Below are 17161 nucleotides of genomic sequence, written 5' to 3' on the forward strand. Positions count from 1 at the left end.
CGCTGATTGGCCCGTGCCGGGGGCGGTGCCGGGGCTGGCGGGCCGCGCGCAGGGGGCGCTGGGGGCCCGTGGTGCTTTGCCCGGCGCCATCCCCGGATCCCGGCCGTCCCATTCCCGGCCCCCGTGTCACCCCGCGGCGCTCCGGGTCGGCGGAGCCAGCGGCCGCCTTTCCCTCGGGAGACGCCCCTGAGGCTCTGGGAAGATGCAGTTTTTTGGGCGGCTGCTGGACACGTTCAGCAGCGTCTCGCAGATATTCGCGAACCCGTACCGCGTGAGGGAGGTGCCGGCCGCCGAGTACGCCGGGCACAGCTGCCTGCAGGAGGAGGGCCGGGTGGCCCTCTACAAGAACGGCCTGTCTCGCTCCTGGGACTGCTTGCTGGTGAATCCGCAGAGCCCGCAGGTGGCGTTCCGGTGAGTGACAGACCTGTAGCCGTCCCTGCTGAGGTGGGAGACCAGAGACCCCGAACTGCTGATGGCGGGGCTGCTTCGAGGCCGTGCGTGTGGGGCGCTGTGCTGAAGCAGGCGGGCTGGGAGGGGTGGAAGGCCCGTGCGTGTGCGGTGGAGGAGTTGCCGCAAAACAGCTCGTGGAATCAGGACGAGACCCGAACATCGCCGCTGCAGGCAGTTCAGATGATACAGGGCATCTCTAGGTCCACATGCGTTTCTGCTCGTTCCTTTTGGTGGTTCAGCATCCAGAGGATGCTTCTGAGCAAAACCTGACATTGTTCAGGAAGAGGGATGCTCTCTCCCAGTGAAGTAGTCTCCCTGCTTCCCTTGGAACAAGGATGACACTAGACGAAGAAGAAAAGGAAAACTCCCAGCGCTGCCGTTTGGAAAAGAGCTGTTTCCCTCAGATACACGGGATTGGGGTTATCCCTTTGAGCAGGATGAACCCTGTGCTTGCCTTTTCTCCAGGCTCTTCCAGCTGGACAACGAAGCAGACGCCCTGGAGTACTTTGAGCAATATGCCCGGCAGCTGCGCCCTTTCTACGAGAGCTCGTGCCAGCCCTTGTCCCTGGAGGAGCTGCAGCAGCTCAGCGACTGCATCCGCAGCTACCCCGGCTGGTCCCCGGCACACCTGGCCGTGGAGTTCGGCCGCCGGGAGAGCTTCCGGCACAACCGCATCCTGAGGCAAGGCTGTCTCGAGGGGGTCTGTGCTCTCAAGGAGCTTGGGAGGGCAGGCTGGGCTGTATTGGAGTATCGCTGCTTTGGTGTGGAAGCTGCTTGGTGGGTTTCAGCCTGCTGCTGCAGAGCCTGCAGCCCTGGTGTTTGAAGTGAAGGATTGAGGCGTCCTGCTAGAGACACTGGTTAGGCTATTGCAACTCTTATGGAGCAGATTTTGGAGGTTTTTGCTCACTCTGTGAGCACTGAGAGTGGAGGTATGGTAGGACTGTCTGGAAAGAAGTTTTGGCCACAAGGACTTGTTTTTTAAGGGGAAAGTGTTGCTGTGATTTAACCCCAGCCAGCAGCCAAGCCCATGCAGCCATTCCTCATTCCCCCATCAGAGGGAGTGGGGAGAGAACTGAAAGGGTAGAAGATACAAAACCTGGGTTGAGATAAAGAAAGGGAAAGCAAAAGCTATGTACACAAGCAAAGTAAAACAAGGAATTAAATCACTGCTTCCCATGGGCAAGCAGGTGTTCAGCCACCTCCAGGGCCCCATCACACATCGTGGTGACTTCAAAAGACAAACACCATCACTCGAAATGTCCCACCCCTTCCTCCTTCTTCCCACACTTTATATACTAAGCATGGTGTCATATGGTCTGGAAAATCCCTTTGGCCAGTTGGGATCACCAGTCCCAGCTGTGTTTCCTCCCAGCCCCCCCTGCACCTCCAGTTTCCTTACCAGTGGATCAGAATAAAAAGCAGAAAAGACCTTGGTTCTGTGTAAACCCTGCTTAGCAATAACAAAACCATCTCTGTATCGTCAGCTTTGTGTCCAGCACAAATCCAAAACACAGCCCACACCAGCAACTGTGAAGAAAGGTAACTGTGCCTGAGCCAAAACCAGCACAAGTTTACTGAGGATTGGGCAGACTGGTGAGGAGTTAGGGGACTGGAGGGCAAATAGCAGCACCCAGGCTGCTGACTGTAACCTGTCTCCTGCCTTCCTTTGGGCAGAGGGAGCTGATCCCATGTGGAGGCAAGAAAAGGAGCAGCGTGTCAGGGAGAGAGTCCAGGACAGGGCTGCTTGATGTCCCTTCCCTGTGCTTCTTCCCTGGCAAGAGGCTGGGCTTTCCCGAGCCTCATGGTTCGCACCAGGTGGGACAGATGTGGAGGGTACCTCTGTGTCACTCCTGGAGCAGCTGAAGCCCTCCTCGTGCCGTGGCCATTCCCGGGTGTGACGCCGAGTCCTGTCTTGCAGCTGTGTGAACAGCACGGCCAGCGAGGATGGCTGCACCCCGCTGCACCTGGCGTGCCGCAAGGGGGACGTGGAGTGCCTGCTGGAGCTGCTGGAGTGCCACGCGCTCGTGGACATCACCGACAGCAACGGGGAGACTGCTTTCCACTACGCTGTGCGGGGAAACAACCCCCAGATCATTGAGGTGGGAGCGGCTTCTGGTCTAGAGAAAGTGGGACTAGAATGGGTCTTCTCTTTGCTGTGGTAGAGAGGGGGAAACAGCTGCAGACAGGGGAAGAGAAAGTCATTTCCCTCTGTTGGGTTATTGCTTGAGCCTGGTTTCAGCCTCTTCTATTCCCTTTAGTGGTGCTGTTTCCCATATTCAGAGTGCAGATTCCACCCAGCACTCAAACAAGGACGTTAAGCAAGTTTCCTCAGAAAGTAATCCTTCACTGCTATTTGCATCAGGCCTTCATCCTGCTGTTCCTCAGGCCTGTGGCTGTTTCCTCTCTCCTGTGAGCAGGGTGTTTGTTTTTGGGCAGAGTCCTGTAGGGAAGCGTGTGCCGATACTGCCATGGGGGATCGTGTGCTGCCCGCAGACTGAAGGGCAGTTTGGAGCTGCCCTGGGCTCTCCTGAGCTGCAGGACCTGCTGATTGAACTGAGTGGCCTTGCACGGGGGACAGTGATCAGAGCCTCGAGGCAGAGGCAGTCTGAAGTTGTAGGTGTTCTTGATTGCTGAGAAGTGCTGGGCAGAGTGACAGGGTTTGTAAGGCGTGGGTGGCCTTACACGTGGTTCCTGAGGTCAATCAGCTCCCCAAAACTTGGTGTGAGCCTGAGACTGACTCTTCCCCATGGCTGCAAGCCCCGTGTTTGCCCAATACCTGTTGTGACAGCTCTCTGTCTGCCTACCCGTCCGTGTTGGAGTTTCCTAATGCATGATGAGATAGGATGAGGATCAGGGCTTGCCATGCTGTGGAGTGGGCAGTTAGGAACCTTGTATTAAAAAGATATCCTCTTCTTTATTTCTCTGGTGGCATCAACTTGGCTTGTTTGATCTGTCTCATGTTGCTTGTTTTCTCTATTGATGACTTGCTAAATCAAAGAAATGGTATTCTCACTTCGCACGTGTGCACCAGGGCTTGCAGGGTTTCCTCAGTGTGACAGTGGCATACTTTTCTGCAACAAACCAGTCAGCACATAACAGATGTACAATTTACAGGGAGCAGGGATGGAGAGGACCAGCTGTAGCATTGTGAGGGGTCCAGCACTCCAGAGTTTGTCCTCAGAGCTCAAGAAGAGATGGTGCTCTTCCACGTTTGTCTGTCTATTTATTTATTTACTGTCTTCTCCTTCCAGCTCCTGGGCAGAGCCGCAACTACTGGCTTGGACCACCTGAGCCATGAAGGGCTGACAGCTCTGCACCTTGCGTGCCAGCTGGGCAAGGAGGACATGGTTCGCTCCCTGCTGAAGTGCCGTGCCAGCTGCTGCGTCGTGGGCACGCTGGGCTACCCCATCCACACGGCACTGAAGTTCTCCCAGAAGGGGTAGGTAGTGTCCCCTGCAGCCTGGGGACTTGTGAACTTGCTCAGCGTTGGCCGGGGCTGTGCTCAGTAGGACAGGTCTCGTGTGTAGTCATTGGTAAAAAAAACAGGGAAGTGCTGGTGTGGGAAAGAAAGAAATGCTTTCAGAATAAAACCTTTTTGTCCTGGAATTAATACTTTATTCAGTGTCAGACATCAGGAGAAAGATTAAAAAATACATGTTTGTGAAATGCTTTTTCTCAGAAGGAGCTGTAGGAAGATGATTGGCTGATGCTTAATTGCTGTACCTCTGAGTGCTCTGATCCTAATAAGCTTTCATTTCAAAGCTTAGTTTTTCCTGTCTCCTGTAGGCCAGAGATACTCTTGACTCTTAATAACAGACTCTGGAATGGAATCAAAAGAAGCACAATATTTATTCCTTATTTTCTTCGGAGAAATTCAATTCCATTTGTATATGCTTTTTAATACTTAATATTCAAAGAGAGTCCAAGCTTTCCAAACAGGGCTTTCAAAGCAGCACTAGCTGCTGGTAGCTGATTTTTAAGCATTTTGAAAAGTACTTCCCAGCATTAGACACACATTCACAAGCCCAGAATGGGCGTGGGTCGCTGAGGTTGTGTAGCTATGATATTATGAAAATTCTTTGCTGGGATTTTTCCTCTCCTGAGAAGCTGAAGAGCCTCAGGAGAGAAATGTAAACAATTACTATCTGCTGCTGTGGAATGCAACAGGTGCATCCATGATTGGTCCGTGTGGATTGTTTTCTATTGATGATCAATCACAGCCACCTGTGCCAAGGCTGTGAGGAGTCACAAGATTTTTGTTATTCTATTCTGTTCTGTTCTTGTTGTAGCCTTCTGATCTCTTTGTTCTTTAGTATAGTTTTAATGTAGTATTTTAATATAATATTTAACATAATAAATCAGCCTTCTGAAATGGAGTCAAGCCTCGTGTCTCCACACGCGGAGAGGAGTCATCAGCAGGGTTGCACTGGGGCTCCATCTCTTGTACAGGGTTTTTTTGATAGTGGTGGAAAAGATAACCAAATTTCATAAGTCTACCTACCCTGTTTTCTAGGCACCAGATATTGGTCTCTTCACAACAGGTGTGGGTTTTCACTCATAGGGAAGTACACAGATTCTTAATTTCAGCAAGTATTTATTACAGTTCTATCCCCTTGTTTCCATGGAAAGAGAGCAGAAGAATTTTGCTTCTCGGGTTTGGACAGTTTCCAGAAATGCCATATTCCTCAATTAGAGAAGCACCCAGATGTTGCTCCACAACTTGTAATTGGAGAGATTCTCCTGCTCCCAACACCACTTGGCTTGTATGCTTCCTGTTGTGCCCACACTTTCTGTGAAGAGCAAAACAAAAGTGCAGCTGAGGAGCTCACAGCTGTTGCAGAGATGCTGCTGCAGGGTTTCCTGGTTTTCCTCTGGGCAGAAGGCAGGTGGTGATGTGAGTGGAGGTCTTGAGTCAAGACAGCAGCCACCCATCCTGTCATCTCACTGTGTTTCCCAGGTGTGCCCAGGCCATTCTCGAGGCAGATGCCAGCCAGGTTTGCTCCAAGGACCCGCGCTATGATGCCACTCCACTGCACTGGGCAAAGAAGGCAGAGGTAAATAGAGCCAAATTCCATGGGGAGAGCCTGTGCTGTTCCCCAGCACCCAGTTAATTCCTTCTGTGGCTAACTTGTCCGAGTGCATGTGCAGAGCCCTGGGAGCGTCAGAGCCCAGCCAGCAGCCCAGTGTTTGATTTTTTTTGCATTGTGCCCGTTGTTGCTGTTTGCCACAGAGAATAGGGCAGTGGAACCTTGCAGTGAAATAAACTGATGGGCTCATCCCTAGTATTTCATCCGTGTCTGTGAAGCTGCCAACTTGTCCCTTTTCCCTTTTGTTGAAGAAATTGCAGCACTGTCCCTGAAGCATAATTGCCCCTGGAGGGAGCTCTCTTCTCATTACCTGCCAGTTTCCTGGGAGCAAACAGATCCATGCCTTAGAAACTGCAGGGGAAGTGTGAGGTAGGCACAGAGTGGTGGTGCGTGGAGGAAAGTCCATCTCCTGCCAGAGCTGGGCAGGATGGTGATATGCCACGCTGGAGCACCTGAATGATGCTTGTTGCAGGCAGAGGGCATTGCTATAGGAGGCTCTTTCCCTCCTGCAATATCCCGTTCCTCTCACAAGTGTCCTGTGGAGTTTCAGAGCAGACTTGAATTAGCTTGGCTTACAAAGAGAAGCTCAGAAGGCAAAATTTTTCCTTTCAGTCTGCAAGGATCCTGGCCTGAGTAGGAACTGATTTTTTTTCCATTGATCTCAGCCATTCATTATAGTTGTGTATCAGTCCCAAAGGATCCAGAAGCTCCAGCCAGATTGTGCAGCCACCAACTAGTTCTGTGGTAAAAGACAGAAAAACCCCAGCGCTTGGAACAATTCAGCTGGCATCTGCCAGCCAACTGTATCCAGGCTGAGGCAGCCTCCTGTTCCCCTGCTTGCTTTGCCATGAGATGGTTTGAGTGCCCAGCCGGTTATCCTCGCTCTCCTCTCTCTCCTTGCTCTATCTCCCCGTGCCGTGGGGCCGCGCTGGCGCAGATGACGCGGCTGCTGCTGGAGTACGGCTCCGAGGTGAACGCGAGCAGCCGCACGGCCGACATGGCTCTGCACATCGCGGTGCAGAGGGGCCGCCTGGACTGCGCCATGGCGCTGCTGACGCACGGCGCCCACACCAACGCCCGCGGGCGCGACGGCAACACACCGCTGCACCTGGCCATGAAGGTGAGCTCCTGCAGAGGCTGCTGGGAAGGAGAGAGGATTTCCTGGAAGGGTTGAGACAGCGACAGAGTCCTTTGAAATTCTGGCTGTTTGGTGTGGTGTTCCCTTGTGGGTGCTTTGGCTAACGAAAAGGGAAGGGAAGGGATGAGAAATCATCTAGCGGCTCTTGACCGAGATTTCTCTTATTCCCTAGCATGACCACCTGGATATGATCAAAGCAATCATCGTCTTCGGAGGAGATGTTGAGATCCCCAATGATTTTGGGGAGACACCAGGATTGTTGGCAGCCAGGAGCAGCAAAGGTGAGGGAGCATGTCAGCAGCCTTACAGGGTGAGCCCAGCATCCTGTCTCCCCTTGGTGGCCAAAACAGTGTCTTGGGGAGAGGTGAAAACACGCCATGTGTGGGTGATGCTTCTCCAACATGCTTTCCCAGCTTCTAGTTGCTCACATAGTAAGCACCTACTTTGCTAGCAGCACAGGCTTTGTATTAATAGCCCTTGATGAATTTCTCTTCTGTGGCACAGAGATGCAAGAGGAAAAGCTGGCACGCACTCCCCCCTTTCAGGCCACCATGTCAGGCACTGCAGGCTCACAACGGGATGGCGTAGCACTGCTGAACTGCCCGGGCACAGGCAGACATGGGCAGGTTTTCAGGGCCAAAGAAGTGTGTGGCACACACCCTTGAAGCTGTACAGCAGTGGATACTCCTGCTGTGCACAAGTCCTGCTGCCTTGCATTTGGGGAGAGATACCTGGGACGTGTTTTGCCTTTCCCCAGGTCATCCCAGAGGCTTTGTGAGGGTCAGGCCTGCAGTGAATTTGGTAGAGCACGTTCCCCCGTGGTGTGCACGTGCACTGATTCTGTTTCTGATCTGTAACTCCCCCTCCGTCACCTAAGGTGCGAACCGGAAAGTGCTCTTAGACCTGCTGCAAACTGTAGGGACCGAGCGCTGCCACCCACCACCCAACCCTGACTCCCCAAGCCTGGCACCATCTGCTGCCTCCTTCCTGGAAGGCCAACCTTCCTCGCGGAGCAACCTCAACAGCTTAGGTAAAGCCTTCCCTGGCCCTGCCTCGCTCTTCTCCCTTCTTGCTTCACAGTGCTGTCTCAGACCTCTTCTTCAGATGGGCTGTGCGCTGGGAACTGTCAAAGCTCTCACTGCCTGGTGACTCTGTGGTGACTGTCCTCATTGACCTGTTGCAGGATCCTATCTCTTTTCTCTGCTTTTCCTCTGTGTGTATTCTGAACTCTTGTACTCAAAACATTTGTTTTATACACCTGACACGATGTAGCTCTGTAAAAAAAAAGGCTGATTCCCTCACATGTCTGGAAGAGGGGGCATTTAGCCTGCAGGGTTTGTCCGCTGGGTCAGGGAAGGGAAGGTGCTTGCTGGTCTGCCTTGAGGACCTCCCAGTGCTGTGCTGGGCACAAGAGGATTTAGAAGTGTCACTTATTCCTGGAGGCCAGCAGCTGGGAGAGGGAAAGAGGGAAGCCTGAGGATAAACAACCTGATCATGGGGTTTGTTATGCATAGGAAAAGCGTGGTGTGGGACGTACGATTGTATTGAATCTTGTGGTCTGTGCTGCCCAGAATAAGCACATAGGTCTATTCTATGTGGTGGGCTTTCTGCCTTCAGGGAGCTCCAGAGCTCAGGAGGAGGCAACAAGAGGTGTTGTAGACTAGGCAGCAGAGGAGTTGACTTGGAGGGTCATGAGAAGAGCATGCAAGTGGCTAACATCTGCTTGTGGACCACTTCCCATCTCAGGTTGGAGGTTTTCTTTGCAAAGGCTCTCCTGTGAGGCCAGAGTGTCGCCCTGATTTTGTAAGACTTTGTTAAGCCTTCTGATGTTTACATTCTTTCAACAAACTTTCTCACACACAGTTCTGTAAATAACCTATGTTTTGCATTCTTTCATGGAGGTGGAGAGAATTGATGGACCCTTGGTCTGTCCAGTGGCATTGGAGAGGTGGCACTGTCACCCTCCAATCCACTGTCACCTTTAGAAAACTATAAATGTTGGAGTCAGAAAATAAAGTTTTTCTTTTTTGTTCCCCTCGAGAGCAGCAGTGTCTGTGTCATCATTTCGTGCCTTATCACAACACCAGAGGACAATCCTGGAATGTGTCTGTGTCACTGCAAATCTCAGTGGCTGTTGACACCAGGACTTTCTTCTCACCACAGCCCAGTGAAAGCAACCCGTACCCAGTTCCAGCTCTGATGCAGTGACAGAGCAAAACCCTTTTTTATCGTGGACTCTGCCCTTGAAGAAACTCCTCACCGCAATTTATTGTCGTCCACAGCCACCTTCTGGCCTGGCTGCTGGCAGGAGTATGTAACTTCTCTCCCCCGTTCTTTCTTCTTTTGGTTTCACAGGCTGGCTTCTCACCTAGCTTGGATTGGTGCCCTGCACCCAGGCTGGCCTGGGTGAACGTCAGCTGAGGGGTAATGACAAGCCACCCTGTCCCCACGGCTCTCCTGCCTAGGTTACTTTGAGGTGTAGATTTAGGTTTTATCTTAACAGCTTGCAGTAAACTGCGTAGTGGGCATGCTGCTGGGCTCTGCCTTCTCTCATCCACTGTGCACATCATCTGCTTCTCCAAACCCTGTCTTTTCCAGTACATCTACAGCTGCCTGCTCTAAAGGGTGGTGTTGCTGTCCTTTGGTGTGGAGTTAAATTTGGGGGGTACCTGTTGGCTGTGGGTAAGATGGCTTGTGTCTCCTGCAGGGACCTTTATTCGATGGGGAAGGGAGTTGGAGATTCTCTCTTTGTTTATGGTGGAAATCAGTTACCACATTGGTGATCTCTAATTTATTTTTTCCCATTTGCATGTTCATGGCCCTCTAGGGTACGAGGACCTTCTCTATATTTCCACAACACTCGGACAGTTGTTGAAGGCACCAGATGTTGTGGACATGCCCAGTGAGGCTAGAAGAAAGTAAGTGAGGAACAGCTTCTGTCCAGGCTCCTGTGCAGTTTGAAGGTGAAATCTGTGTGTGAATTCTCCCCTCCCACACCCATGGGAATGGCATCCTCAGAGCTGACATTATTTCATGTCCATCAGCATTGCAGTTTTTCCAGTATGTTTTGTGAAATCTCTTGTTTCCATAAATGACCCCTGCCTGGAGCTGCAGTGGAGCCTGAGCTCAGGAGGTGAAACCCTGCTTTGTCCCTCCCCTGTGCTACTGGGCACCAACACTGTTTTGGCTTTGTGATTTCCCCATCTCTACACACTGCCCTGATGTTCACTCAGCTCCTCTGCACTGTCTTGGCAGTGCCTGCAGCTCGCCTTGTATGGAGTGGAGGAGGAGTTGGCACTGAAGTGCTCCTGGCAGCATTTTGCTCTGTCTGCTTTTTTTATTTATGACACAATACCCATTACTGTGTAGTAAGGGACTTGGGTGTGTTTTTGGCTGGTGACTCTTTCTAGTGTAAAGGTTAGAGGTGGCTATGCAAGAGCAAAGGATGTTGCGCCAGCTTTGCAAGGCTTATTGGATATGTCTTATTTGCACCTGAGAAAGCACTGCTGGATTTATTTATTCACCAGTTACACTGTCTGCAGCAATCTTCTTGCTGGCATAGCTTCCCATCCCCAGGGCCATGTTCCCATAGAGTGTTCTGTGATTCATAGTCTGTCCCACAGCTCCCAGTCATCTGTGTCTGTCTCTCTGCAGTCAGGACCGGCTCCTGTGCTTGGATGGAGGGGGTATCCGTGGCCTTGTGCTCATCCAGCTTCTCCTGGCTATTGAAAAGGCCGCAGGCCGTCCCATTCGTGAGATTTTTGACTGGATTGCGGGGACCAGCACTGGAGGGATCTTGGCCTTGGCTATTGTACATGGTGAGGACATACTGGATCCCTTCTCACTCTGGTCTGAGTGTTCCTCCCTGGGGGAGCAGATGTGTGGTGGGAGCTGCCTCTCTGAGTCCCGACAGATCTTTTCTGAAGGGGTGTTCTTTAATGAAGGAAAGCCTCGACCTGGCTTTGCGCTTGCTTCTCACATCAGCTGGCTTTGAGCAGTTTCCTGGATTTTGGGGAGTGCATGGTGGCAGAGTGCAATGTTCTGTATTTCCTGTGCTCTCCACAGAGGCCTTAGAGCAAAGTGATTGATACATTCTGGTAACAGGAAGCTGCTCCGTGCTTGCTCTTCCTCTCTAATCCTTCCGAATCATGCTGCTGAGAACCAAGCTTGGGAACAGACAGCTTGGGAAGGGGATTGCATTGGGAGTGATGCCTCCCATCTCCCACTTGTCCTGGGAAATCCTTGCTCTGATGTGCTGTTTGTTCTGCCTGCCTTTCCTCCCACTGCCTGCTCCTGCCAACACTGTTGCCCATCTCAGGGAAGTCCATGGACTACATGCGCTGCCTGTACTTCCGCATGAAGGACATGGTGTTCCAGGGCTCTCGGCCCTACAAGTCGGAGCCCCTGGATGAGTTCTTGAAGAAGGAATTTGGGGAAAACACCAAAATGACAGATGTCCGAAAACCCAAGTAAGTCCTGCCTCGGGCTGTGCTGGTTGGTGCTGTCTCACACGTGCTCTAGACCTGTGTCAGCAGAGATGCTCAGCCTTAGAGCAGATCTGGAGGAGTGTGATGTGCAGACTGTTGAAACCATAAGGATTTTTTTTTTCCATTTTACTCTTACTCTCTCATGTCTTGCTTCTCCAGGGTTATGGTGACGGGGACACTGTGTGACCGACAGCCAGCTGAGCTCCACCTTTTCCGGAATTACCCTGTACCAGAAACAAAACGCTCCACTGAATACGAGACAAGTGCATCTTTCCAGCCACTCACTCAGCCAGAAGGTAAATGATGGTAAACACAATCCACCTGTTTGGTTGGGGAGGTTTCATCCCTCAGAGATAGATTTCATGCTCTTTTCTCCCTGAAAATCAGCAGTGGCTCATCCCTGGTCTTGTCTTGTAGCTAGATCCCTAGTGATGGTTCCCATTTCTCCTCTCTCCTCCTCCCTTGGCTTCTCTTGTACTGGGAGCAGGGCCTGGCTAGTGAGGTTCATGAGGAAAGGGGTCTGCTAGAGGAGTCCTGCCTACAGTCAGCATCTTTCCCTGGGCTCCCACAGAAAATGTGGAAAAGCCACGTAACTGAAGCGTGCAGCCTGGTCTGGCACACATAAGTGGTTCACTGTCAAAATAGCAGCAAGAAAATGGATAGTGACTTTTACCCAGGATATGTAGGAAGTGGTGAGAACGTCTTTTAAAGCCCCGCAGAGTCATCCTGTGCATCCAAGCAGGAGCCCTGCTGTTGGTAGAAGGAGGCACAACCACGTAGGGCAAGGTTTCCTGGGACTGCAAGCCATCCTGATTTGTGTTGGTGGAGGTGGGGAGCTTTTTGTGCACAGCAGCAGAGTTGCTGTAGGAGACCTTTTGCTCTCTGTGCCTTGCAGAGCAGCTGGTGTGGCGCGCTGCCCGCTGCAGCGGTGCAGCTCCCACTTATTTCCGGCCCATTGGCCGCTTCCTGGATGGAGGGCTGCTGGCCAACAACCCCACCCTCGATGCCATGGCAGAGATCCACGAGTACAACAAGACACTGATCAAAAAGGTGAGGGAAATCCTAGCCTTGACTGGTAACTGGAGCATTTTGGCCCCACTGAGCCTCTCTTGAAGAAGAAGCGGGTGTGAGAGTGGATGCATCTTAGTGGATAAACAAATTGGCAGTGCAGCACCCTAAAAGGGAGTGTATGGAGTGGGATATGTGTTGGGAATAGTGGCTGGGAGGTGAGATACCTCTTCTAACAAGGATATGAAATGGGGAAGACAGTCTCATCAGCCTCTCCTTGCTTCTTTGAACCAAAAGGATTGAGTTGATGGTTGTATGTGGCCCTTGACATGGCTCTGCAGGGCCTTTTTCTGCCCAAGAATAAATGGAGAGGACAAGGGTAAGGTAGTTCTGCAAGGCTGAAGAGTGAATGCCTTCTGTAGTGTGGCAAGTTCTTCAAAAAGTTGAATAACCAGTGGCAGCTATTGCTCCCTGTAGCTGAAAGGGGAGATGTGTTGCCAAAATGACTGATGACTTGGACTGCTTCACGGTCGACTGCTCCTAGGACTCATCTCCAGGGTGGTCCCATGGGTTTGGGTGTGGTCAGGGAAAAAGGGACAGAGCGGTGCAACTGTTGAAGTCCTGTGGGTTACAGCTGTCTCGCCAGGCCGTACTTAGGGGGAGGATGGGGGAAGAAAAGGCTGCTGAGCCTTTTGCTTTCAGAGCTTCCCTGGGAAGCTGCTTAGAAAGACGTGCTTCACTTTCATTGTTGGTCATTGCAAAGAGATCTTTTGTTTGTCCTCAGGGTCGGAAGCAGGAAGTGAGAAAATTGGGGTTGGTGGTCTCCCTGGGAACGGGGAAGCCCCCGCAGGTCCCAGTGAGCTCTGTGGATGTTTTCCGCCCCTCAAACCCTTGGGAATTGGCCAAGACCGTCTTTGGGGCCAGGGAGCTTGGCAAGATGGTGGTGGATTGTGTGAGTACTGGGAGGAGGGGATGGCAAAAGACCCCTGGGGTTGCTTGCAGGGAGGGAGAAAAGGTTTCCGGTTTCCAGCTTCCCCCTTTTAGAAGTAAATTCTATTTCCTTGGAAGTGCTCTGACCATGGATGTAGTGGGTAACTTGAGAATTGCAGGAGCACTGCAGGCCTGAAGACCTGTCTTGATTCTTTGGGGTTTTGAGTGCCCCAAAGGGACACTCATCCCCAGGGGGTATTCTTGCAGCTGAAAGGAGCTAAGGACAGGATGATGGTCAGTGACTCTCAGGAACGTTTGCAGGTGTGAGTTTGTGAAACTCGGTATCTTTCCAGGAAGCATTGTTTATCATCTGAGCAGCCTGGGGGGAAAAAAAATTAATCGTGCCTCAGAAAACAGCAATTCATTTTTCTTTAGAAAAGCTTTGTTTTTCCCTCTGAGGAAATTAGTAAATACTGGAGAAGTGAGAGAGTCATTAATTAAAAACAATAGTTGAGAGCTGTGATAAGGAGTGTGTAGTTGGCATATGCACTTGTGTGCTTCAGGAAGATGATCATTACGTGTTGTTCATGAAAACACTCTAAATGGGTGAAAGCCAGAAAGATCAGAACTGAAGTTCTGACTATGATTTTAATGCTGTTGCTTTATCTCCTTTTTAGCTTCCTGAAGTGAGAAAATGCCCAGAGTCCTTTTGCTTCTCCTATCTTTTATCTCAGGACTCCCAGGGAAGCTGTCCCAGGATAGCCCAGTAGGCCTGAAGTAATCACAGGCTCTGCTGTACAGGGCTTGGACAGAATGGATACAGACGAAATCCCAAGGAGGCTGTCATTCAGATCATCCTGGGAGTTTCTGTGAGGCAATCCACTCTGTGCTGTGATGTATGAAGGGTCTGTAGGGTGCAATTCGTGAGTCCCAAGGATCAGGAGCACTGTGCTGTCCAAGAATAAAAGAAAAGCCACCCAGCTCTTGGTGGCGAGCAGTGCCATCCAGGATGCCCTTGCTCCTGGTTTTTATTTTCCCTCTGGGGCTTGTGCAGTTGGACTTGGTGCCAGGGAAGCCTGTGGAAGGCAGGGGAAGAGCAGGCGGGCTGTAACTGCGGGCCTGTTTCTCCTGCAGTGCACTGACGCAGATGGCCCGGCCGTGGATCGTGCCAGGGCCTGGTGCGAGATGACGGATGTCCCCTATTTCCGGTAGGAGCTTCCTTTCCGCCCTCTTGCGCTCACCTATTTTTATCCCTCTGGCTTCAGCCCTGGCTGTGGCGTGCGTCATCCCAAATGGCATCCCCTGCAGAGGCACGCCTGCCCAGGCCCGCCCCTGGGCACGCCTCGGGGACTGCCGGAGCGTGCCCCGGCCCTCCACAGCACGCCTGGTCTGGGCCGCTTAAGGGAGCTTTGGGAGGCGTTGTCTTGCGCGGCCCTTTGGGATGTGCATCCTGTCCCGTTCCACCCTGCACAGCCCGTTTTAGACTCGTCCCTCGTGTGCCGCAGCTGCTTCACTGTGGCTCAGCCCTGAGTGTGCCCGGGCCTTGAAGGAGGGGGAAGGTCTCCGCTCTGCGAGCTGACAGACCGCGGACCAGCGAGGCACGGTGGGAGCCGCTCGGTGGGAATGTCCTGCTGGGCAGGCTCGTGCCGGGTCCCCTGCGTGTCTGTGCCCGGCTGGTGACGCGCTCTCTGCCCGCAGGCTCAGCCCGCAGCTGCACACGGAGGTGATGCTGGACGAGGTGAACGACGCTGTGCTGGTGAACGCCCTCTGGGACACCCAGCTCTACATCTACCAGCAGCGGGAGCAGCTGGAGCAGCTGGTGCAGCATCTCTGCCCGTGACTGACCTGCAGGCTCCCACTCTACCTGCTGAAGGCAAGGAGCAGCAGACGCTGAAATCGCTCAGATTTGCCCTTGAGCCAAGGTGTCGAGGTGGGGGACAGACGTGTAATAATCGAGAGGAATTAATATTGAATAGACAACAGTGCACATACACATGTTTTCCCAGACACAGAATGTATGACGTGTATGATAGCTGTGAAACGCTGACAGTTATCTTTGTGCTGTAACCCCATCTCTGCTGCTGTGCTTGGTTTTGCTGCCCTGCTCTCTGACCCAGAATCCAGAGCCCTCACCAACTTATCTTGAGCTGTAGCAGCTGGAATGTCTCCTGTCTGTGCAGTACCTCCTCTGACAAAGCACCGTGCACCTTCCTAAGTCACAGAATGGGCCTAGGCCTGGTAAAGCTTCAGGGATTGCTTGACCTACTGGGCCCAAGGTATTTCAGAGTGTATAGTATGGGGAAAAAGGATTATTTTTTTCTCAACACCCCCAGTTTGAAGGAGAGCAGAAATGCTGCAACTTTTTGCAGTAGATACAACGCAGAAAGTTACAACTGGCCTTGGAGAAGGGCAAGCCTTTCCTGAGACAGCTGTCTGCTGCAACAGCTTCTCCTTTTCCCTCTGGGATGGGCTGGCAACACTGTGCCTGGAGAGGGAGCAGCCTCCCCCTGCCAGGACTCTGTTGTGCCACTGATTTGCTGTGTTACACTTTGCTCAGGGGCTGAGATGTGAAAGCCTGTCTTTACAGCAAGCTCAGTGGAAGGGATAAGAGCCTTGGCTTTGTAGAGATATCATTTCTCTTTATTCTTAACGTGAAACTGAAATGCTCTGACATCAGTTCCCACCAAAGAAGCCAACCCTGTGACAATTTGGATTTACTTTTCTATTATGACTGGCAGTTCTACTGTGATTGCTACACCAGTTGTTGTTTCTGCAGTAATTTTTGCATATTTATAAATAATTTATGTATCAATTTGGAGGTGTTTTGAGGAGTAACCAGAAAAACTGAATTTTCTTTTGAGTGAATGGACTGCTGCTGCCTGTTTCTGTGAGAAACTGACATGTCCTAAAATAAAGGGGGATTTGCATTTGGTTCCAATGTCGTTCGGTCCATCGTGGTCTTGTCTTTCTCTCCATCCTACAAGTTCCTACAAGAGGGATTCTACATCCTACAAGAGGGGTTCTAGGCTTGCAGACTCTGACTTTCTTACAGGTAGAAAATCAGAGAAAGGGCTCCCTGAGACACAGGATTTCTACCCTTTGTTTGGACTATAGAGGTGAACGAGCTGTCCCTGCAGCCAGCCCTGGGAGCACATGGCAGGGATGTGGGGTAACCAGCAGTGGCTGGTTACCCCACAGCAGCTGCAACCAGCGTGGAAAGGCTTTGGACCAGCTGCAATATGAGGATCCTCTTGGAGCTGTCCAGGCCTGAAAAAATAGAACACTAGGTTTTGCTTGATTCATCTCTTCCCAGGCACGTGCCCAGAAGAAATCACAATGGCAGTGCTGGTCCCAGCTCACCAGAGGTGAAACCTGGGAAAGGGTTCAGACAGAAACCTGTTCCTGCTGTTAAGAGAGTTTCACTGAGAGTGAGAGAGTTTCACTGAGGGTGGGAGGGAGGCGAAGAGGGAGGTGAAGAGCCAGAGGGCTGAAGCCTGGGGTGGGGGAATACAGGCAAGGGAGAGCTGAAATTTGTGTAGAGCTTTCCTTGCGTTCCCCCTGCCTGCTGCTCTTTGCTGCCAGGGCTCTCCTGGCTTGCGGGGTGCCCGTGTGAGAGAGCCCTGGGGACGCCTCGTTGCCCAGCGCAGCGCGGCCGAGCGAGCCTGCTGGGAGCCGGGGCTGTGCTGGGGACAGCGAGCCGTAAGGCGGTGGCTCGGGCAGGTGGCCGGCGCCGCAGGTGTCAGGACAGGCAGAGCCAGGTACCCAGCTGGCAATCAATAATGCAAAGAGGCGGTCACATGTCCTTGCTGGCTGTCGCAGGATTCCTCTCTCCCCCCCAGAGTCTGGTTACTTCCAGAGATCAAGTTCCAGCCTCTCGGCTGGTGAATTATTAAACTCCATCAATGCTCCCTTTGTACCACATCTCTGTCTTCCTGCTGTCCTTCCTTGCTGGTGACAGGCTCTTTCCATCCAGCTGGCTGAGCAGAAGCAGAGTCCTTCAGGCCAGAATAGCACCTTGTACTCTCCTTGCTTCTGCGTGGGAGGGTGAATAGGCTCCAGAG

At 52.1% G+C, this 17161-nt stretch overlaps 1 protein-coding gene across 4 annotated transcripts; it reads left to right on the forward strand.

Moving 5' to 3' along the window:
* The first annotated feature begins 45 nt into the window (after positions 1-45).
* PLA2G6 (phospholipase A2 group VI) lies at positions 46-16038 on the forward strand. 4 transcript variants are annotated; one of them, XM_041416703.1, is made up of 16 exons: positions 47-411; positions 916-1131; positions 2369-2549; positions 3702-3889; positions 5408-5504; positions 6475-6657; positions 6848-6956; positions 7553-7705; positions 9503-9593; positions 10330-10493; positions 10994-11144; positions 11322-11458; positions 12058-12212; positions 12955-13122; positions 14235-14308; positions 14799-15085. In XM_041416703.1, the coding sequence occupies exons 1-16, from the start codon at positions 203-205 to the stop codon at positions 14938-14940; spliced, it is 2418 nt and encodes an 805-aa protein (XP_041272637.1). In that variant the 5' UTR covers positions 47-202; the 3' UTR covers positions 14941-15085. The 4 variants fall into 4 exon arrangements, with proteins under 4 accessions (XP_041272641.1, XP_041272638.1, XP_041272637.1 ...); XM_041416707.1 differs by lacking the exon at positions 12955-13122 and having other exon boundaries at positions 46-411; XM_041416706.1 differs by lacking the exon at positions 7553-7705.
* Positions 16039-17161: the final 1123 nt, after the last annotated feature.

Source organism: Onychostruthus taczanowskii, unplaced genomic scaffold (assembly GCF_017590055.1).
Source record: "Onychostruthus taczanowskii isolate IOZ18803 unplaced genomic scaffold, ASM1759005v1 scaffold53, whole genome shotgun sequence".
Classification (NCBI taxonomy): domain Eukaryota; kingdom Metazoa; phylum Chordata; class Aves; order Passeriformes; family Passeridae; genus Onychostruthus; species Onychostruthus taczanowskii.

Coding starts and splice junctions, on each gene's coding strand:
- PLA2G6 (XM_041416703.1), top strand. CDS start 203: ATGCAGTTTTTTGGGCGGCTGCTGGACACGTTCAGCAGCGTCTCGCAG. Junction 412..915: donor AGCCCGCAGGTGGCGTTCCG/GTGAGTGACAGA, acceptor CCTTTTCTCCAG/GCTCTTCCAGCTGGACAACG. Junction 5,505..6,474: donor ACTGGGCAAAGAAGGCAGAG/GTAAATAGAGCC, acceptor GCGCTGGCGCAG/ATGACGCGGCTGCTGCTGGA.